The 20,826-nt window shown below is 43.1% G+C and overlaps 1 protein-coding gene across 1 annotated transcript in view; it reads left to right on the top strand.

The window, feature by feature from the left end:
* The window catches only part of STRIP2 (striatin interacting protein 2), a 46,088-nt gene that overhangs the window by 15,188 nt on the left and 10,074 nt on the right, over positions 1-20,826 (top strand). Inside the window, exons 5-17 of the mRNA XM_044279976.1 lie at positions 211-331; positions 1,830-1,898; positions 3,565-3,671; positions 3,889-4,016; positions 4,090-4,269; positions 4,465-4,673; positions 6,168-6,233; positions 6,615-6,678; positions 10,527-10,598; positions 11,345-11,419; positions 14,635-14,732; positions 15,650-15,776; positions 16,346-16,446. Of these exons, the coding sequence (XP_044135911.1) occupies positions 211-331; positions 1,830-1,898; positions 3,565-3,671; positions 3,889-4,016; positions 4,090-4,269; positions 4,465-4,673; positions 6,168-6,233; positions 6,615-6,678; positions 10,527-10,598; positions 11,345-11,419; positions 14,635-14,732; positions 15,650-15,776; positions 16,346-16,446 (1,417 nt within the window). The remainder of the gene's footprint in view (positions 1-210; positions 332-1,829; positions 1,899-3,564; positions 3,672-3,888; positions 4,017-4,089; positions 4,270-4,464; positions 4,674-6,167; positions 6,234-6,614; positions 6,679-10,526; positions 10,599-11,344; positions 11,420-14,634; positions 14,733-15,649; positions 15,777-16,345; positions 16,447-20,826) is intronic.

Below are 20,826 nucleotides of genomic sequence, written 5' to 3' on the forward strand. Positions count from 1 at the left end.
TGTTGTCCCCGCAGTGACAATGCCGTAAGCAGAGGCAACTGAGGACTTTGCTTCAATAACACATCATTTTTCCAGGTCCATGCAGCTTAGCCTGCACCACCCTCCTCCTTCCTACTGCTTTATTGTGGTCTGACCCCTATAATAATACATTGATGATGTAAGGGGTCATCAATATTTTATGAAATCCCCCTCTTTCTGTTTCCTGACCAGGTGTGTTCGGAGAATGTGACACTGAATCAGATGTTTTATACTGGTCCCGCTATAACTGCTTCCTCCTCCACCAGATGGGAACCTTTGCTGTCTTCCTGGAGTTGCTGAACATGGAGATTGCGTACGTTTATGGGAGATCTACTCAAAAATGATCATTATTTGTATGATGAATTCACACTTGTATCCACTGATTTAATTCCGGGCTTCTAGGGACCCTCCTTTTTTTTTATTTTTTTTTATTATAAAGCACAACTCCATTGCGTTACCCTACTGTGGTAGGATGTTATTGCATGGATGGAAGCAATTAGAGTTTTATCTCTATGGTTATGTTATCCCAAAAACATCAACACTCTTGCGATACCAGCCAAAGCTCATGGGCAAGTCATGGCAGATCCCATCATCTGATCTTGTGCAAGATTTTTAAGGAGTTAACACAGTAAATAAAAAATGGTACTAAATGTAGATGGTACACAATTTGAGAGCATTTGATGAAACCGAGTGGAGAACAAGGTGGAGACAGTAATCCCTTGTGGGCAGGATCCTCTCCATCCTGAGGCTTGTTGCACAGGATGTTCCGGCATGGAGCAGCCTGTCAGAAATGTCTGGATTTGGCATTCCCAGAGGCCACCTGATACACGCCAGCCCCATTAACTATAATGGGGACCGGTGGAGATCCCACCGCAACCCGGCAAACATGCTGAAAATCGGCCGGACTAAAGGCGGTAGCTTTGGGCAATTCTAGAATGCAGAGGATTTTCGGCAGGGAGCAGACTGCTGCATCTAAAATCTCTAGTGTGAAACTAGCCTTACCAGGTTGTCAGTAAGCACATGTTTATTATACTTCTTTAACCGCTTAGTGACCCCACAATTTTTTTTAAAATGGCATTCCAAGAGCTATAACTTTTTAGTTTTTTTTTTATCAATGTACTTGTATGAGGTCTTATTTTTTGCAGGACAAGTTATAGTTTTTAATGCACCATTTTGGGTACATGTAATGATGGATTACAGCCAGTTGTTATCCTCCTAGTCGAGGTGGAGATCACAGGAGACTACTTTTGTACAGGGAATCCTTTTGGATTTTTCGTATGGGGTCTTGTATCCCAAATGGATTAAATCGCAAACATGATCTTATTCTACATTATAGATTTTTACGTAATGTTTCTTTGTTTTTAAGATGTGCCTTTTGATAAATATTTTATTTGCATTCATGTCTTGGATCTTAAGAACATGTATCGAGGTGTGGCCAAGGTTAATTGTAATCGCCTGATTTTGAAGGTTCAAACTCAGGTTTGTGTGTTCATTCTTTGTCATGAGTAAGGATCGATGCGAAACGCGTAGACATGGACTGTGTCGGTTTTTATTGCACTTCTTTTTTTTTTAATAAAAGCTGTTACGTTTTTTGGAAGCTGGATGTTGTTTTTATTTTTGGCATATATCCTGCGCTTGGTTCCCGGCGCTTTCCGTGCTTCTTTTGTCATTATAGCCAGGTGAGCGCATGATTTACATTTATGGTAAATCATCTGACAGCATATGAACACTGGAATGTGATAACTTTTTTTCCATAAACCTTGTTTCGGTATGGTTTTATATAATTATTGTTATATTTTATTTTGTTCCAGGAACAGCCAGGCCTGCAGCAGGGCTCTGAGGAAGCCAGCTCTATCACTAGCTGACAGCACGGAGCTCCGGTACTGTACACAAGTTCACCATGTCACATAAGACTCTTGATAGTTGGTCTGGTTAGTAGTACTGGTTAGTATCAGTGTCCAACAGCAAAATGTTGCACTGCCAGTAATTGAACTCTCTGGTTAATTATTTTCATTGTGTGGATTAAAATTAGCTTTTTTTTTTGTCCACTACAATAGAAGAACATTATTCATCATGTTCCAAAAATGTGTATCTCCTCATACATGTTCCTAGCTCTCTTAAGGCTCCCGGTGTCTAGGCAGGGAGAGGGCAGCATTTCGGGGTGCAGTGCGGCATAGTTGGAGGTATGGCTTCCAAAGTGTGATGTAAAAAAGTCCTTTGGTGTTAATATATATGCAAAAGACATAACAGCTTTGGTTCCTCTGAGTTGTGCATGGTTCGGGAGGCCACAGTAGGAGCCTCTAAAGGATTTTTTTAGCCCTGTGGTTGGACCACTTTGAGGCTCGGAAAAAGGCAGGGGGTGAATGTCTGAGAAGTTTCTGGGAAAGACTTGTTAAGTGGAGGACTAATCAAAAGTTTCCTAGAGATGCTTCCAGATCCAAATGGCTGCTGGCCACACACCCAAGATCATGCAAACATTTACCCAAGCCCCTAGAGCGGTTTTCTGGGACCAGCATATTGGTGACCTATCTATAGGATTAGTTAGCCGCTGCTGCTGCTCATTAAGGGTGGGTTCACAGCACGATTCTTGCCTCCGTTTGACATATACGTCATGTTCTTGTATCCTGCAGAGTCTGGTAAAAAAAAAAAGTGGATACTTATATATATATATATATATATATATATATATATATATATATATATTATATATATAATTTTTTTTTTTTACAATGGAACTCTATAGTGAAGGGATGCCACTGTAAGGCATCAGTCTAAAGCATCTATTTAACCTTTAAACGGCTGGGAAAAATATGATGTGGACCCAGCGTAAGTAAACAGGCTGTGGAGCAGGAACACCCCAGCTCTATACGCTATGCAATGGCCGTTCTGGTGTACTGCAGCTCAGCCGTACCGCTGTCTTATGCAAGGTTTTAGCGGAGCGAGCGCAGACAGGAGCTCTTCCTAGCACATTGCTGCTTCTGCCTTTTGCCCGCTCTGCTAAAGCCTGACACGGCACATGGGAAGTGCTATGCCAGGCTTTTGCAGAGTGGAGCTGGCACAGGCAGGAGCAGGAGTGCGCTCCTGCCAGTACAGCACTCATTGCAGCCCCACAATGTACAGATCCCAAAGTGCTATAGGCACCTGAAGTTCAGGTACCTATTTCATAAGAAAAAAAATTAATAAGGTATACTAGAATTTTTTTTTTTTTTTTTAATGGTGTTTAGAATAGTTTTAATACTGGATCTTCAAAAGTTTAGGTACACTTTAAATAGGATTATCAGGTGCAGTACACGAGAATGGCCACTACATAGGGTATGGAGCTGTAGTGTTCCAGCTAAGTACACTGTTTACTTCTGGAACCGCAGCTGATTGGTGGGGGTGTTGGACCCCTCTGGCCTGATATTGATGACCTGTCCTATGGTTGCTATAAGAATTTCTTTGAAAAGGTTATCCAGTTTAACATTAAATGATGTCTGTAGCACTGTACATTAAGCTGCTAGATTGCTTTCCAAGGAAGTCGCTATGCTCATTACTTGTTTTACCCAGGGTGTTCTTGAGTGTGATGTATCTGCTGGTGGAGAACATAAGGCAGGTGTCACCTGGAGATGACACAGAATGGATTACACAGAGGGAGACATTCCGCATCGAACTTGGTGAGTCGCTTTATTGCATGTAAGTATGCAGTATAACACTGAATACCCATGTGAAGGTCAGAAACCAATATACATGGTAAATGATGGCTGATTTTATTCAGTTCATTCTAATTATCCTAGCAACTGCAAAGTCCTCCATTGTGAATTTCCTTCTGCAAATGTAATAATAAGTCTCATGTATGACAGTTCTGATGAGATGTATGTTCATTTATCCAAGCCTTCCCATCTGATGACGAGGAACCATTTTCTCATCTCCTTTTCACAATGGTAACCAAGTTCTGCAGCGGGCATTCTCCCCATTTTCCTATGAAAAAGGTCCTTCTACTGCTTTGGAAAGTGCTACTGGTATGTTCCTGTTAACAAACTTGAACATTTTGCATGGTTTTAATGAATGGTTCTAATGTAACTGATGTGTCAGTTCACACTAGGAGGATTCTCAGAGCTACAGGCTGCTAAAGAAAAGAAAAGAGCAGAATTGGGCCTTCCACCACTGTCTGAAGACTGCATCCAAGTAGTGAAGAACATGAAAGCCACAACTCCACCATCTTATGGCATTGAACTAGGGGAACAGCAGAAACGTGGGCGACGCAGCCGGAGAGTATGACTTTATTAGTATTAGGTTTTATGTTTGCACTCTATAAAAGGCAATAAAAATATAATGCTACATCAAACAGCAGATGGTCTCTGCAAGTCCATAGTCACAAGTTCACTTGGTCTACAAGCTGACTGGAAGGGGCTTTGGTCTTCCATTAGTAATATCTACTCTAACTACACCATTATCTATTTCATACAGGACAGCCTGGATCTATACAATGAGAAAGATCCTTTCAAGAGTGAAGAACCTGGAACAGAAGAGGAAGAGAATGAGGATTCAGAGAACATGGTGGACACAGAGTCTGATGCGCAAGAAAGGGATCTTATGTCACAACCTTTGTCTGCCCTAAGGAATAACATGGATAGGGTGTGCTTTCCTAAGGGTCTGCCTTGGGCACCCAAAGTGAGGTAGAGCAACTACTCTATAGTATTGGTGAAAGAGAAAACGTATTGAGGTGTGTTTTGTGAACTTGTAGCTTTATTAAAGGGTTGTCTCATGGACAGTCTGGCATCTCTCAGGAGAGGCCTGTTCTAGTCATACCATGGTCATCCATGTAATGCACATATATGCCAGAGTTTGAGCCGCTCTGAGGGGCATCTCCTCCATGATGTCCACATAACCTAATAAGGGATATGGACAAGAACTGTCGTCCCAAGACAACCCCTTTAATACAATAAACTCTCATTATATCAGAAGCTTACTATATTAAAACAAGTAGTTGTCAAATAAAGATTAGAGCAGTCTGATTAAAGGGGTTGTCTTAACAAGTCCTTTCTCTGAAGAAAGCTGTCCCCTAGTTATCACCTGTTGACAACCACATTTATTCTTTTATTGACCATTTCAATGAATGGGGAACCTATAATCTCCTTCTTTTTTATTTAGAACATTAAAAAGTCACAGGTACCGGTAATGTGTTTGATCGACTAAGCGATCTTCATCATAGCACGTATATGTTATAATTAAAATCGATTAGTTAGATTGAAATGCATCATTTGTACTCGCTACCGCTACCTATGACTTTTTAATGTTTTAAATAAAGAAGGAGATTTTAATTTTCATTCCAGTGCAGCTGGACTGCCTTCTGTTTTGGTTCTAATAAAGACATCCACCTAAATGAGCATATGGGTTGCCATCATGAGACAACCCCTTTTTGAAGCACTTTTCCACTATCCAACTTTTCAAATCAATAGTTTATACATAATTAAAGGGAACCTGTCACCGGGATTTTATGTATAGAGCGGAGGACATTGGTTGCTAGATGGCCGATAGCACATCCGCACTACCCAGTCCCCATAGCTCTGTGTGCTTTTATTGTGTCAAAAAAAACGATTTGATCCATATGCAAATGTACCTGATATGTGTCCTGTACATGAGGGGAGTCCAGCGTGAAGGAGCCCAGCACCGCCCCGCATCGTCAGAATCTCCTCCTTGCTCCACAATGTCAGAAAGCCAGAGCGCTGTAATCTTGCGATGCGCGAGCTAGCGCATGCGCAGTTCCTTCCCTGAGGTTGATGCCAGCACAGGGAAGGAACACTATGATGACACTGCATCTGGGTTTTTTACACAACATCTGGGTTTTTTACACAATAAAAGCACACAGAGCTATGGGCACTGGGTATTGCGGATGTGCTAGCGGCCATCTAGCAACCCATGACCTCAGCTCTATACACAAAATCCCGGTGACAGGTTCCCTTTAATTATGTATAAACTATTGATTTGAAAAGTTGGATAGTGGAAATGTATGGCCCAATAAGTGTTCCTAGCGTAACGAATGTCAGTGCAGTGGAAAATGCACCATTATATGCTAAAAAAAAAAAAACACTGACAAACGACAGGCGCCGTGTTCTGAGCTTTCAGATTTAGAATTGCACATCCTATTCTGTCTCTTTATTGCCCTCCAGACAGAAAGACATTGAAGATTTCCTGGAGATGAGTCGGAACAAGTTCATTGGGTTCACCCTAGGACAGTGCGTATCAGTGAGCTTTCTTTACTTTCTATTTTTCCTATGCAAATCCCATTTGTGTTGCTTTACGGCTATTTACTGTATGTGTATAGTGTTACCTTTTATAGCAATAGGTATGCCATAAAGGTTTGATCAGATCCCAAGGATGGTAGATGAGGCAGTGCACCCTCCATTATAATGAATCAAACCTACAGACACCTACCTCCACTGATCACACTTCTTTGGCTTATCTACATGCCATGCCAATAAAGGAGTTTTGTGGGAAAACCCATTTAAGTCAGCGTCCTACATTAACAAACATCAGAGTAGCATCAGACTTGTTGTGCATCTGATACTTACAGATTTAGTAACCTTTTCTTTTTCGCCCATTCCTGCTATGATCAGTGACACGGACACATTGGTTGGATTGCCTCGTCCTATCCATGAAAGTGTGAAAACTTTAAAGCAGGTAATGCAAATATTCCCTTTGGCAAGGGCTATGTTGGTGACTTTGCATTGTAGTGCCGTCGGACATTCAGCTGTACTCCAGGTACCTACTCATATACAAAATAGTTGGTTACTCGTTAGTTCAATTTACCATTTATCAAATTATATATTTCCTGAAAAGCAAGTTTATGGTATGTATATTAGTGTTCTGTTCTGCGTAGCAGCTCCCGTAACACTGCTTGTACTTGCACAGTGTAATGGGGGGGGGAGTGTAATTATTTTAAAATGTGACTTTTAATAAGGTCTAGAAATATCAGACTAATAGGACTCACTACAATAAACAGACATACATAAATGCAGGGAGGGACCACATCAATGGTACCCTGGTGGCTGCTAGAGACAAAAACTCTTCTCCGTCTAATGAAAGGCGTGAGCAGTCTTACCAGACCCTTGTAGATACTGGGATAAGTCCGGGATGATACGGTACAGGGAACGGTGGAAGTATGCCGTACGGGAAGATGTAGACTTGTTGTGTTGCTGTGTAGATAAAGCAGCAGGACTTGTCCTGAATGAACCTACCAATGGTGGAGGGGGCCATTTTGCATCTACCTACCTACACAGAGCACTCGCCCCAAAAGGGGTGACCCCGTCCGGATACCTGTCCCTATCTTGGACCTTATCCCTAGATCTACAATCTAATTGCCAGTGCAAAAAATTATTATGATGGTCTCCCGACGTGGCACGTTTCTGTCCGTGACTCTTCAGAGGAGTGAATGCAGGAAGATAACGGATAGGTAACCGCAGGTGTGTAGCCTGAGGGTTAAGTAAACACTGGAAAGAAAACAAGCAACAGAGGCCTATATCCGCTATCCCAGGGTGGTGGGATGTGGTCTTGCAGAGGAGGGGTGGTCCTCTGCTGGACGGTCAAGGGGGATACAATGATCCAATATCTAATGAGTCCCCTATGGTTGGGGGAAACAACGATGTCAACCAGCCGCAGTAATGTACCTGAGTAGTGGACTTTAAATGCTCGCGCCTCTCCTCCGTCACGCCCCCTCCTCACTTACGTCATCAGGATGCGACGCCAGGCCGGAGCGCCGTGAATCTCCTGGGTACGAGACCCGCGCGTCAGGAGGATAATCTGGGCAGAGGAATCGCACCCTAGATCAAACGCGGACGCAGCATGTGACGTCACGCTGGCGACGCCACGTCACACGCTGGCAAAGTGTATGCATCACCATAGTGACAATAAGAACATGTTGCCATGAACAGGCTAATGACATTTAGCGCAGGGGAAGAGATGACAGGCTATGTGTGATACAGACATTGATAAACTAGATGTTACTAAAGCAGCTTGTTTTCTTTCCAGTGTTTACTTAACCCTCAGGCTACACACCTGCGGTTACCTATCCATTATCTTCCTGCATTCACTCCCCTGAAGGGTCACGGACAGAAACGTGGCACGTCGGGAGGCCATTGGAAGCACCATCATAATAATTTTTTGCACTGGCAATTATATTGTAGATCTAGGGATAAGGTCCAAGATAGGGACAGGTATCCGGACGGGGTCGCCCCTTTCGGGGCGAGTGCTCTGTGTAGGTAGGTAGATGCTAAATGGCCCCCTCCACCATTGGTAGGGTCATTCAGGACAAGTCCTGCTGCTTTATCTACACAGCAACACAACAAGTCTACATCTTCCCGTACGGCATACTTCCACCGTTTCCTGTACCGTATCATCCCGGACTTATCCCAGTATCTACAAGGGTCTGGTAAGACTGCTCACGCCTTTCATTAGACGGAGCAGAGTTTTTTTGTCTCTACCAGCCACCAGGGTACCATTGATGTGGTCCCTCTCTGCATGTATGTATGTCTGTTTATTGTAGTGAGTCCTATTATTCTGATATTTCTAGACCTTATTAAAAGTTATATTTTAAAATAATTACACTCCCCCCCCCCCCCCCCTCGTAGGGGGCCCCCTTCTGTATATTTACCTTGGAGTGCCAACATAGCCTGAATAGATTCAGTGCTCTGATTCATTTCTGCCACAGCCCCATATAACCTGAAGTTTATGTGACAGCAGGTTCACATACGGAAACCTGTATTGCCCATGAGAAGACATTACAAGTCTTAGCGTGTCCTACGAGTTACAGTACCAAAAAACAGAAATGGAGAGATTACACCTGACCGTAAGGGCTTATTCACATGTCAGCGACTAAGAGACTGTTATGTACTTACCAGCCTCCCTATGGTGGTGGCGTTATGTTACTGTGTTAACCAGGCTCAATGACGCTGGGGCTGGTTGGCCTACAAGGGAGCAGGTGCGTTGGGCTTTGTGTCATGTGTTGGCGGGATATTTCAACAAGCAACTGCTGGCCACCGTTCCTGTGATTGGTCTTCCTTGCCCCACAAGCATGTTTTGCTCTACTGTTTGTAACTCCAGATTTCTAACCGCTGACCCACTCCTGATTTTGCCTGTGCTTGCCGATTTGACTCCTGATGTGACTTACTGGTATTGACCTGTCTGATATTGGACTCCGAGTTGGTTTCTCATTATGGTTCTGACCTGGCCTGTCTGACTTCTCCTTCCCCTCTGGTTTAGGTCTCGTGCACTTATCAAGGTTAGGGACCATCGACCAGTTGGGGGCCGCCCTTAAAGGCGGATCGTCCAAGTAGGTAGGGACAGTGGTGCAGGTACAGTTTTAGGGTCCATTCACACGTCAGTATTTTTACCTTTCCAGATAAACGTTACTTTTTTTGCGGATCCGTTTTTCAGTACAACCTTCCTGTTTTTTTACTAAAGTGCTTCCGAATCCGTTCCGTGTTTCCGTTTTTTTTTTGTTTCATCCATTTTCCTGTCAATGGATCCGCAAAATCGGATGACATTCGGATGGTTTTGTGCATGTCATCCGCATTTATGCGGATCCATTGACTTGAATGGACAATGGACCCGAAAAACGGACAGAAAGTAGGACAAGCTAAAAAAAAAATTTCAGGATCCGCATACTCTAAAATAGGAAAACGGAACGGATTCCGTGATTCGGACAGCACTATGATTGGTGTCCGCATTTTTGCAGAGGCAATTGAAATAAATGGATCCGAAAAAACGTTCCGATTTAAATCGGAACAGAAACTGAGTTTTATAACGGACGTGTGAATGGACCCTAAGGCTGCACTGTTCCCTACATTTCGTGACGTGGACATTTGCTGTCGGTGTTTTCCATGGGCACCATATGTATCTATTGATTGTAGTATGTTTATTCACACATCCTCGGTCAGTGGAAAAACAACATGTGCTACTTTGGTCCATGCTGTGGACCAAATACGCCCATTAAAGTCTCGGAGTATATGAAAACCACGTCAGAACGTGGATGACATCTGTGGCCGGAACATATTTCACAGACCATTGGTAGGAGATGCTTGGGCATCCCTTTTCATCCTAGCACATGAAAAATAGATGACTCGCAGAGGGTCTAAAACATTGTCACGATAAACCACTGATCTTTTTCTCAGACGTCAGCATGGACATGTGGTTAAGGCCTAATTGCCTTTGAAGCCTCCTCCAGTCATGTTTTGGTAAGGGGCACTGTTTCAAGTGGTATTCTAGATTTTTGAGGTAACCTGTTCACCAGTAAATGCATTACCCGTTCTCTGGAGTCTGATGATAAATGCTACAATGTAGTCACAAGTTATCAGCCCAGATGACTGTATCTGTAACCAGAAGCCAAGGCTCCCTCTAAAAAGAGCTGAGTGTGTAAAACATATTCCCTATTCGGTGTAGGTCATAGATTATATAGGAACGTGACTAACCATCAGCAGAGTTTTTTTCGGTATAGATTCCTGTTTTAATCATGAAAATGTTTCTTTCTGCAGCATAAGTATGTTTCCGTTGCTGACATCCAGATCAAAAAGGAGGAAGAACTGGAGAAATGTCCCATGTCTCTGGTAAGAGCGCCACCACCGTACATTTGCATGACTGCTGCAGATAATTTCTGGCCTCTGCAGTTTTTTGTTGTATATACTAGCATTACCTCTGAGGCCAGTGATCGGCTACGGCACTTCATTACCGCAGGGTAAGTCAACAGCTGAGACCTCGGAAGCAGCCCTGGAGGGATTCAGTGGGCGAGTGTATATTTTTTTAAATATAATTTTTAAGCATTACCTGCTATTAGAAATTCAATTCTGACCAACCCCTTTAAGTTTTCAAATGAGCAATGATGCTAGTAAGTGTGTTACGTATGGACCACTGCTTCATCTGCAAGGAGGAAGGGCAATAGAAGAAGTGAGTGCTTTTTTGGGACATTTGCTGTTACTTTATTTTAATAAACGCTCTCGGTTGAATGGGAGCTGAGCTGCAGTACCCAGGCACCCCACAGCAGCTGATCGGTGAGGGTGCCATGTGTCAGACCACCACCAATCAATGACCTGCTCAAAATATCTGTAGCCCCGGAGAACCTCTTTAATACTATTCTCTACAAAGTATGTAGCCGAACCTACAACAAATAGAAACCATATGTACTAATAAAATAAAAATAGCAATTATTTTTTTATGCAAAGTCCATATGGTCCAGGAGACTATATTGAAAGTCTTATCTTAAGGTCCACCATTGGGCAAATTCAGTTGCATATTTTCAGCGTCAGCTAGTAACCTATAAAACAGATGACTTTTAACATAACGCTTCTTCTTGAAGGGAGATGAAGATGTTGAGGAGACTGCAACGGAGTGTCTGTACAGGGCCATGCTGTTCAACATCCCTCAGTACATGGTAAGCCGTATTTCTGTCATGACTGACAAAAGCCTGCATTATTCTGGCCATTCATTTCTTGCTATGTTTAAAGTGTGCTTAAATTTATGAAAAAACTTTAATAAAAACTACTGTAAATGCAGATTTTAGGCTATATCAGAGCAGGCACGGGCAGAGGAGTGATGTGCTGTGGGGCTCCTGCTCTGCGCTCGCTCCGATAATGGCCTGTCTACCAGCGGTACAGGCTATTAACCGAGCAGAGCAAGTGGGCACAGAGCAGGAACTCCATAGCACATCACTCCTCTGCCTGTGCCCGCTCTGCTAATGCCTGACAGAGCAGCGCTGGTACAGGCCGGAGTGCTCAGTGCGGCCACGGGGGAGTCCATACTGCCACACAGAGTGGTAGATTCTAAAGCACAATAGCGCCTGAACTTCTGGCTCCTATTTTACTATGAAAAGTAAAATATATATATATATATATATATATATATTTATTTATTGTAATCACATTTACAGTAGATTTTAATAAAGTTTAGTTATATCTCTAGGTACACTTTAAACTTTAATTCTGAAGTTTACTATCTACAGCTGTATGACTGTTTGTTTCAAGCAATTTTCACATGCTGGCGTCCTCAAATTGTGCTTACCTGTATTATACATTTTATTTTTAATTTGTGCAAAAAACACATTTGCTCTGGCACCTTTTTACCTAAAAAAACAAACAAAAAAAAACTGTTGAGGTTTTTCCATACCACCTACGATTTTTGTGATGACACATTTGATGTGTTTTTTTTTTTTTTTTTTTTTTTTTTTTTTTTTTCCCCCTTTCAGGCATTTTTTCCCCTATAGAGGAGATAAAGCAAAAATGCCTGTAAAAACACCACTGCTTCACACAAAACACACCACCAAAATGAAAAAATATGTTTATCCTGCATATCATATTTACCATAGACTGTCAGCTAACATCACGAGATGGAGTTTGTTCAGCAAAAAATACAAAACTGTTGAAAAACGCCACTGAAACACTATGGGGAGATTTATCAAAACTGGTGTAAAGTAGAACTGGCTTAGTTTCCAATAGCAACCAATCAGATTCTACCTTTCATTTTTGACAGCTCCTTTGGAAAATGAAAGGTGGAATCTGATTGGTTGCTATGGGCAACTCAGCCAGCTCTACTGTACACCAGTTTGATAAATCTCCCTCTATGTGTGAATCTACTCTTAGTTGATCATGTCATTAAAAAACAGATGGGCACGTACAAGTCCCCATGACTGCTACAGCCAATCACTACACACAGCCAAGCCGATGCTGTTAGCTCCCCCTAGTGATAGTATTTTTAACTGTCCAGGGCATTCAGAGCTCTGTCAGAAAAGCAGAGATGGAACTACTATAAAGATATATAGAGAAATTAATGGCACACAACGTTGAGCTTAAAAATGGCATGGTGTCAAATGGCAAAGATTCACTTCTAGTCTAAGAGCTCATGCACACGACCGTTGTTTTGTGGTCCGCAAATTGCGAATCCGCAAAACACGGAAACCGGCCATGTGCGTTTTGCAAAATGGAAGGGGCAGCCCCTAATAGAACAGTCCTATCCTTTTCCGTAATGCGGACAATAATAGGACATTTTTATTTTATTTTTTTTATGTTTTTTTTTGCAGAACGGACATATGGACACAGAATGCACATGGAGTCATTTCCTTTTTTGCGTCCCCGTTGAAGTGAATGGTTCTGCATACGGGTCGCAAAAAAATGCAATGGACACGGACAAAAAATACACACATAGAAATGCGTATTCTTGTTTGTGATTGTGGATGTGATTTTTGCAGGGCCGCGGAACGGAACTACGAATGTGGACAACACACGGTGTGCTGTCCGATTGTTTTGCAGCCCCATTGAAATGAATGGGTCCACATCCGTCCCGCAAAATTGCAGAATAGATACGGACCAGTTCATACGGTCACGTGAATGGACCCCAAAAAAAAAAAATTTCTTCTGGGGCACTGGACACTAAAACTGTAATTTATTACACATAAATGGTTTCAACAATTAAAACCGGGAAGCAGAGGGCGACACATTTCGGAGGCACACCACCTCCTTCCTCGGGTCAAATCTTGATGTTAGAGGGAATTTCTAATCAGAAAATATAATAAAGACCAGGATTAAATAATATTTCAAACATATTTAGTAAGAACTGTTTCTGTGACTATCCACGTACAGAATTTTGACACTAGAGCAGACACAATAAGCAGACCTTTCCTGTATTCTGTCGCTCATGGTAGCTTTACCTTATAGGTTGGGACATGAGCAGAGTCATCCTATTACCATTAAAGGGTGGTTAGCTGATGACAGAGCGAGACAACTGACCAAAACTCTCCAACCCAACAGAGGTGTCTATGTACCAGATAACTATCAGCGCATTCCAGATACTCCCCTGTGTGTCATCCATCTCTCCCATAAGGGTCCATTCACACGTCCGCAAAATGGTTCCGCATCTGTTCCGCAATTTTGCGGAACAGGTTCGGACCCATTCATTTTCAATGGGGCTGGAATGTGCTGTCCGCATTTGCGGACCCGCACTTCCGTTCCGCCAAAAAATAAAGCATGTCCTATTCTTGTCCTATTCTTGTCAGCGATGTGCGGTCTGCAAAGTACATTGCTGGCGTCCGTGTTTTGCGGATCCGCAAAACACAAATACGGACGTGTGAATGGACACTTGACTAGCTGATGACAGGTGCTGAGGCCCAGATAATGCAGAATACCAACACTATACATGGAGAAGGCTCTGTACACCTCTCCCCAGTCACTCTCTACCTTCCTGGAGACTAATATATCACATTCTGCCATAAAACATACACACCCTGCTCATTATTCAGACAGCACACCCTGCTCATTATACAGACAGGACACGAAGATGTTTACTATATATAGGCCCCTATTATACCACTGACGCCATATGGCAGTATCCACCTGCGTTTCCAATAGCGCGCACTGCTCTATTCCATACAGAGGTGTCCAATACTGCACCTATGGGTGGAGGATGCCATTCATTGGCATCCATTAACTACATGTGCTCGAGGGTTCCGTTGGGAAATGCTCACATAGTAAACCTCAGGCAAACAATGCAGATACAGTGTTAAAAGCGGCCAGTTTTTTTGCGTGGGTGCCTTGAAATCTCTGAGGGAAGACACATGCTCCATGACAGAATCTATATACTGTGCTTATACTTTGGCAGATTGCCCTACTGAAGATCCTCCTGGCAGCTGCACCGACCTCCAAAGCCAAGACTGATTCCATAAATATCCTAGCTGATATCCTGCCTGAGGAAATGCCGTGAGTAGTACCGTAGACATCTGTACACGCCAGTGTAGAAACCTGTACTTCTCCATGGCCGATCCCAGTGTGGCTTGTTCTGGGAAAAGATGATTAGAGGGGTCTAAAGGGTCTTCTGTTGCATGTTTCACAAAATATGTCAGTCACTGAGCTGACCGCTGCTGCGTGGACACATTGTCGTGGCAGGCAGGTCCATATATGTCCCCTACACAGTAACATTTACCACTTTCTGTGCAATATGTGGGGCACCCGGACATGTAATGTAACAGTTATGGGGAAAACCCTGTGTAATGACAAAAGAAGCTTAGAAGCTTTTCTGCTAATTAAGGCTACTTTCACACTGGCGTTTTGGCTTTCCGTTGGCGAGATCCGTTCAGGGCTCTCACAAGCGGTCCAAGACGGATCAGTTTTGCCCTAATGCATTCTGCATGGAAGAGGATCCGCTCAGAATGCATCAGTTTGCCTCCGTTCCGTCTCCATTCCACTTTAGATGCGGACACCAAAACGCTGCCTGCGTCTGACGAAACTGAGCCAAACGGATCCGTTCTGACACACAATGTAAGTCAATGAGGACAGAACTGTTTTCTATGGCACAATCTGGCACAATAGAAAATGGATCCGTCCTCCATTGACTTTCAGTGGTGTTGAAGACGGATCCATCTTGGCTGTGTTAAAGATAATACAAACGGATCCGTTCTGAACGGATCCGTCTGTGCAGATCCATGACGGATCCGCACCAAACGCGAGTGTGAAAGTAGCCTAAGTAATTACCCGGACAGCGGTCGCGAGGACGGCTCGGGCGGGCTCCCTGATCATCTGAAATTTCCCTGTAGGGTCTATGGCCAGTCCGCCCCTGGTGAACGTATATATATTTCTTATTTATACATCACTTTTCCCACCCGTTGTGTTGTCTTCAGGGTCACTGTACTGCAGAGCATGAAGCTAGGGATTGATGTGAATCGTCACAAGGAGATCATTGTGAAAAGTGCGTCTGCCCTGTTAGTGCTGCTGCTGAAACACTTCAAGCTAAGCCACATTTACCAGGTAATCCGCGACACGCCAGACTTATTTATTCCGTAAATCAGTGACCACAATATTGTGCATTAAAGCAGTCTTTTCACTGTACGGGCACACATAACGGATCTGTTGCGCCATCTGCTGCAGATTCGCTCCGGAGTTCCCCCTACCATTGCAAACACTGGCTATCTGCAGCCTAAACTGACGTGCGGTGGGTTTAACAATCTGCTCCGGTTTACGCTGCAGGCGCTTTCCGCAGTGTGCAGATGAGACTTCTTAAAATCTCAACCACTTTACTGGTACTGTAATGCTGCATCCACATACCCTTACAGTGAGCGTACGTAGAAACAAATGCCATCTACCGTAACCCGGTGAAACAGTTGGAATGGGAGTATTGCCCACTGCAGAATAGTAGTGTAGTGTATTCCATTATATGGGGCATGCTACTGGACAACACCAGCCACCATAATTAGTGCCACTCGGTGTGTCTTAAAAGACTGGCTGCTGTTTGGGTATGACGCCATTCCCTGTGTTCCGCCAGCGCTATATTCTGCGTTGTGTGGTTGCTCGCAGTGTGTCACCTTCTTGTTTTGCAGTTTGAATACGTCTCTCAGCACCTGGTGTTTGCAAACTGCATCCCCCTGATCCTGAAGTTCTTCAACCAGAACATTATGTCCTACATCTGCGCCAAGAACAGGTACTCGCCTAAACAACAAAACAGGATTTTGACAATGTTTCCACCTACATGCGGTAAATGAGGGAATGGCATACGGACTAATATAATGGGTACAGTCCTCATCACACATTGGCCCAGATTTACTAAGCCTGTGGAGTAAGCTTAGACCGGCACCAGGTTTATCACAGGTGCTTGGGGCTGGATGATATGTGTGGTGCAGGAACAGACGCTGTATCAGCTATTGGTTGGCTTACTTCCAGACCGATTTTAACGCCAGAATTGTAGCACTTTTTTTGGTCAAAACGACGACATTCCCCCTTTCCAGCGAAGTCCCATCTCTTTTCTACTTTTATTTTTTTTTTCATTAGTAAATCTAGGCCATTGTATTATTTATATATATATATATATATATATATATATATATATATATATATATATATATATATATATATATATATATATATATATTTTAGTATATGCAGCACAATCATTGTTAGGGTTCATTCAGACGGCCGTATGCTGTCCGCAAAAATGTGGATCCCTTTTTTTATTTTTTTTTTTATTTTTTTCTGAGCTGTGCAATGGAAGAAAAGGGCCTCATACAAGTGAATAGGACAGCATCTAATCCGCAAAAAAACGGATCTGCATTTTTTTGCGGACAGCATACGGCCGTCTGGATGAGCCCTTAATGCGAGACCATAACTCTAAGGAAAACTGTTGGTCTCAAAGACGCCAAAGTGTTACCCTAATAAAAAAAAAAAATTAATGAAAAATAAGCTAACTAATATAGATAAAACACCTTCTTGTACATAGAAGTCAGAGGTAGCTGCTGGCAATCCTTTTCTGTGTAAGGGACAGGAGTCTTCAGTGTCCTGTATAGCGTATCCTGGCACTAGTACTGCAGAGGATCTACTCTGGTAAAGCTGCGTTCACATCATCATTCAGACTTTGCAGCAAGATTTTGTCTCCGCTTTGAAAATCTTCCTCTGAGCGGAAACCTAACGGACCCCATTATAGTCTATGGGGCCCGTGGGCTCCGTTCGGCTCAGTTATATGCCGAATCCGTCCTTTCCATTCTTCTGCTCCTATAACGGAGCAGGAGAACGGAAAGGCTGAACGCTGATGTGAACTCAGCCCAATGCAGCACCCACTAATTGACTCCAATTTGATGGCTGCTCACCAGGGCCATTCAGGCATTTTGCCAGTGTAGTGCACAGTCTGATCGAATGGTGTGCGGCGCGGATCGCCTCTATGACATTACTAGCTGAATGTGATTTCGGATAAAACCGTCCCTTTGTTATGTGCACAACTGGCCGCAGGATCCTAAAAAGAATAGGTCCATATTCTCACAGTCAGTTATCCAGCGTTACCAGATCTGCGCCGCAGGAACATCCAGTGGATGCCTGGAGCGGTATGGAAGATACTTCCAAATGGGGGAACAGCTGCAATCCCAGGGCCTCCTCGGAATACGCCGTTTACTTCCAACACACACCTTCCTCTGTGCTGGTGTCTCAATCTAGAAAAATACCACATAGTGACGTGCTGAATCAGCAGGTTTTGCCAAAAAATAAAATACATTTTTTATTCACTCACAAGATAGAACTATAAAATAATCCTTGCGGACTTGCCTGACCCGGGTTTTGCTCGGCTTCATCAGGGGCAGAAATCGGCACAGAGGAAGACGCGAACGCCAACGACTGATTGCGGCACGCCGGAGTGGTATTGTTTGTTGGAAGTGAATGGCAAATTCCGAAGAGGCCCTGGGATCGCAGTGGAATAATTGTTCTGCACCAGTCCTGTAATTCTCTATAGCGGGGATCAGCAACCTTCGGCACTACAAATCCCAGCATGCTCCATTCATTTCTATAATAGTTCTTAGAAGAGCAGAGCAAGTATGCATGCTGGGAGTAGTGGTTTCACAACATTTGGAGGGCCGGAGGTTGCCTACCCCTGCTCTATAGCTAAATAAAGGGATGGGCCATTCAGCCCTATATGACGCGGGCTGTAAATGCTTCTTCCACACAGCGGTGCTCACAGAACAGGCTTCTGTTCTGCCCATCTCCAGTGACTGGAGCCAGGAACTCCTCTGTTCAGTTTCTGCTTCTTGTAATCTATTTTGACAGCTGTTTCTACAACATGATGCCACCAGCGTGTCCTGGCATGTGTCGTAAAGGTTTCGGTGGCATCACATTGAAACATGAAAGAGGTTTTTGAAAACCAGCACTGATTGCTTTAACCCCTTCAGGACCCTGCCATTTTTCACCTTAAGGACCCGGCCATTTTTTGCAAATCGGACCAGTGTCACTTTATGTGATAACTTTAAAACACTTTTACTTATCCAGGCCATTCTGAGATTCTTTTCTCGTCACATATTGTACTTCATGACACTGGTAAATTTGAGTCAAAATGTTTCATTTTTCTTTATAAAAAAAAAAAGCCAAATTTACCAAAATTTAGTAAAAATGCGCAATTTTCAAAATTTTTATTTCTCTGCTTTTAAAACAGATAGTGATACCTCCTAAAATAGTTCTTACTTTACATTTTCCATATGTCTTCATGTTTGGATCATTTTGTAAATTAAATTTTCTTTTTTTTGGGACGTTAGAAGGTTTAGAAGTTTAGAAGCAAATCTTGAAACTTTTTATAACATTTCCAAAACCCACTTTTTAAGGACCAGTTCAGGTCTGAAGTCACTTTGTGAGGCTTACATAATAGAAACCACCCATACATGGCCCCATTTTAGAAACTACACCCCTCAAGGCATTCAAAAAACTGATTTTACTAACTTTTTTAACCCTTTAGGTGTTCCACAAGAATTCAAGGAAAATGTAGGTGAAATTTCAGAATTTCACTTTTTTGGCAGATTTTCAATTTTTTCCAGTACCAAAGCAAGGGTTAACAGCCAAACAAAACTCAATATTTATTGCCCTGATTCTGCAGTTTACAGAAACACCCCAAATGTGGTCGTAAACTGCTGTACGGGCACACGGCAGGGCGCAGAAGGAAAGGAACGCCAAGATTTCACTAGGATAATTTTAAGTTGCCATGTCACATTTGAAGACGCTCTGATGCACCCCTAGAGTGGAAACTCCAAAACAATGACCCCATTTTGGAAACTATGAGATAAGGTGGCAGTTTTGTTGGTACTATTTTAGGGTACATATGATTTTTGGTTGCTCTATGTTACACTTTTTGTGAGGCAAGGTAATAAAAAATAGCTGTTTTGGCACAGTTTTTATTTTTTGTTATTTACAATGTTCATCTGACAGGTTAGATCATGTGATATTTTTATGGAGCAGGTCGTTACAGACGTGACAATACCAAATATGTCTACTTTTTTTTATTTATTTAAGTTTTACACAATAACAGCATTTTAAAAACAAAAAAAAATCATGTTTTAGTGTCTCTATTAGAGCCACATATATTTTTTTTTTGTTTTTGGGCAATTGTCTTAGGTATGGTCTCATTTTTTGCAGGATGAGATGACGGTTTGATTGGTACAATTGGTACGATTGTTTAAAAAAAAAATTTAGCACAGTTTTTTATTTTTTGACGGTGTTCACCTGAGCCAGTGGTCGGCAAACTGCGGCTCTTTAGCCCCTTGAATGCGGCTCTTACAGGTGACCTGTGTGGCGGCGCTGCTAAGATTTGTAACTTTGCTACTGTCGCTCCGCTAAGCGCAGCTGCCCATGGAGTTCTGGGCAGCGCGCAGTCCGGACTAATATGAAAAGGAGGGGTTAATGTGCTGGCATCTGTGTTTTTGCCGATTCCAGCGCATACAGCAGGGGTCTGCCTTTCAGTGACTGCCGGACACCCCTGCTGCTGGTGTACGACGCTGGTCCTTAAAGAGGACCTTTCACCGATTGACACTGTGAACTAAGAATACAGACCTGTAGAGCGGCGCCCGGGGATCTCACTGGGCTTACTATTATCCCTGGACGCCGCTCCGTTCTCCTGCTATGCCCTCCGGTATCTCCGGCCACTAAGTTATAGTAGGCGGAGATTTCAGTCACTAAGTTATGGTAGGCGGAGTCTGCCCTTGTTCTGCTCCAGCCTGTGAGCTCTGCGATGCGATTGGCCAGCGCTACAGAAGAACAGGGGCAGACTCCGCCTACTATAACTTAGTGACTGAAGATACCGGAGGGCATAGCAGGAGAACGGGGCGACACCCAGGGATAATAGTAAGTGCAGTGAGATCCCAGGGCGCCGCTGTATATGTCTGTATACTTAGTTCACAATGTCATAATCGGTGAAAGGTCCTCTTTAAGTCACGTCTACTAGCGCCGTACATGTACAGTGCAGGTCCTTATGAGGTTAATGTCCTACAGAGCTGTGTAAACAAGAATGTTATCTTTCACTGATGGCAAGCAGAGATTCTGAACCTGGTGAGGGATTGAAAAA

Source organism: Bufo gargarizans, chromosome 2 (genome assembly GCF_014858855.1).
Source record: "Bufo gargarizans isolate SCDJY-AF-19 chromosome 2, ASM1485885v1, whole genome shotgun sequence".
Classification (NCBI taxonomy): domain Eukaryota; kingdom Metazoa; phylum Chordata; class Amphibia; order Anura; family Bufonidae; genus Bufo; species Bufo gargarizans.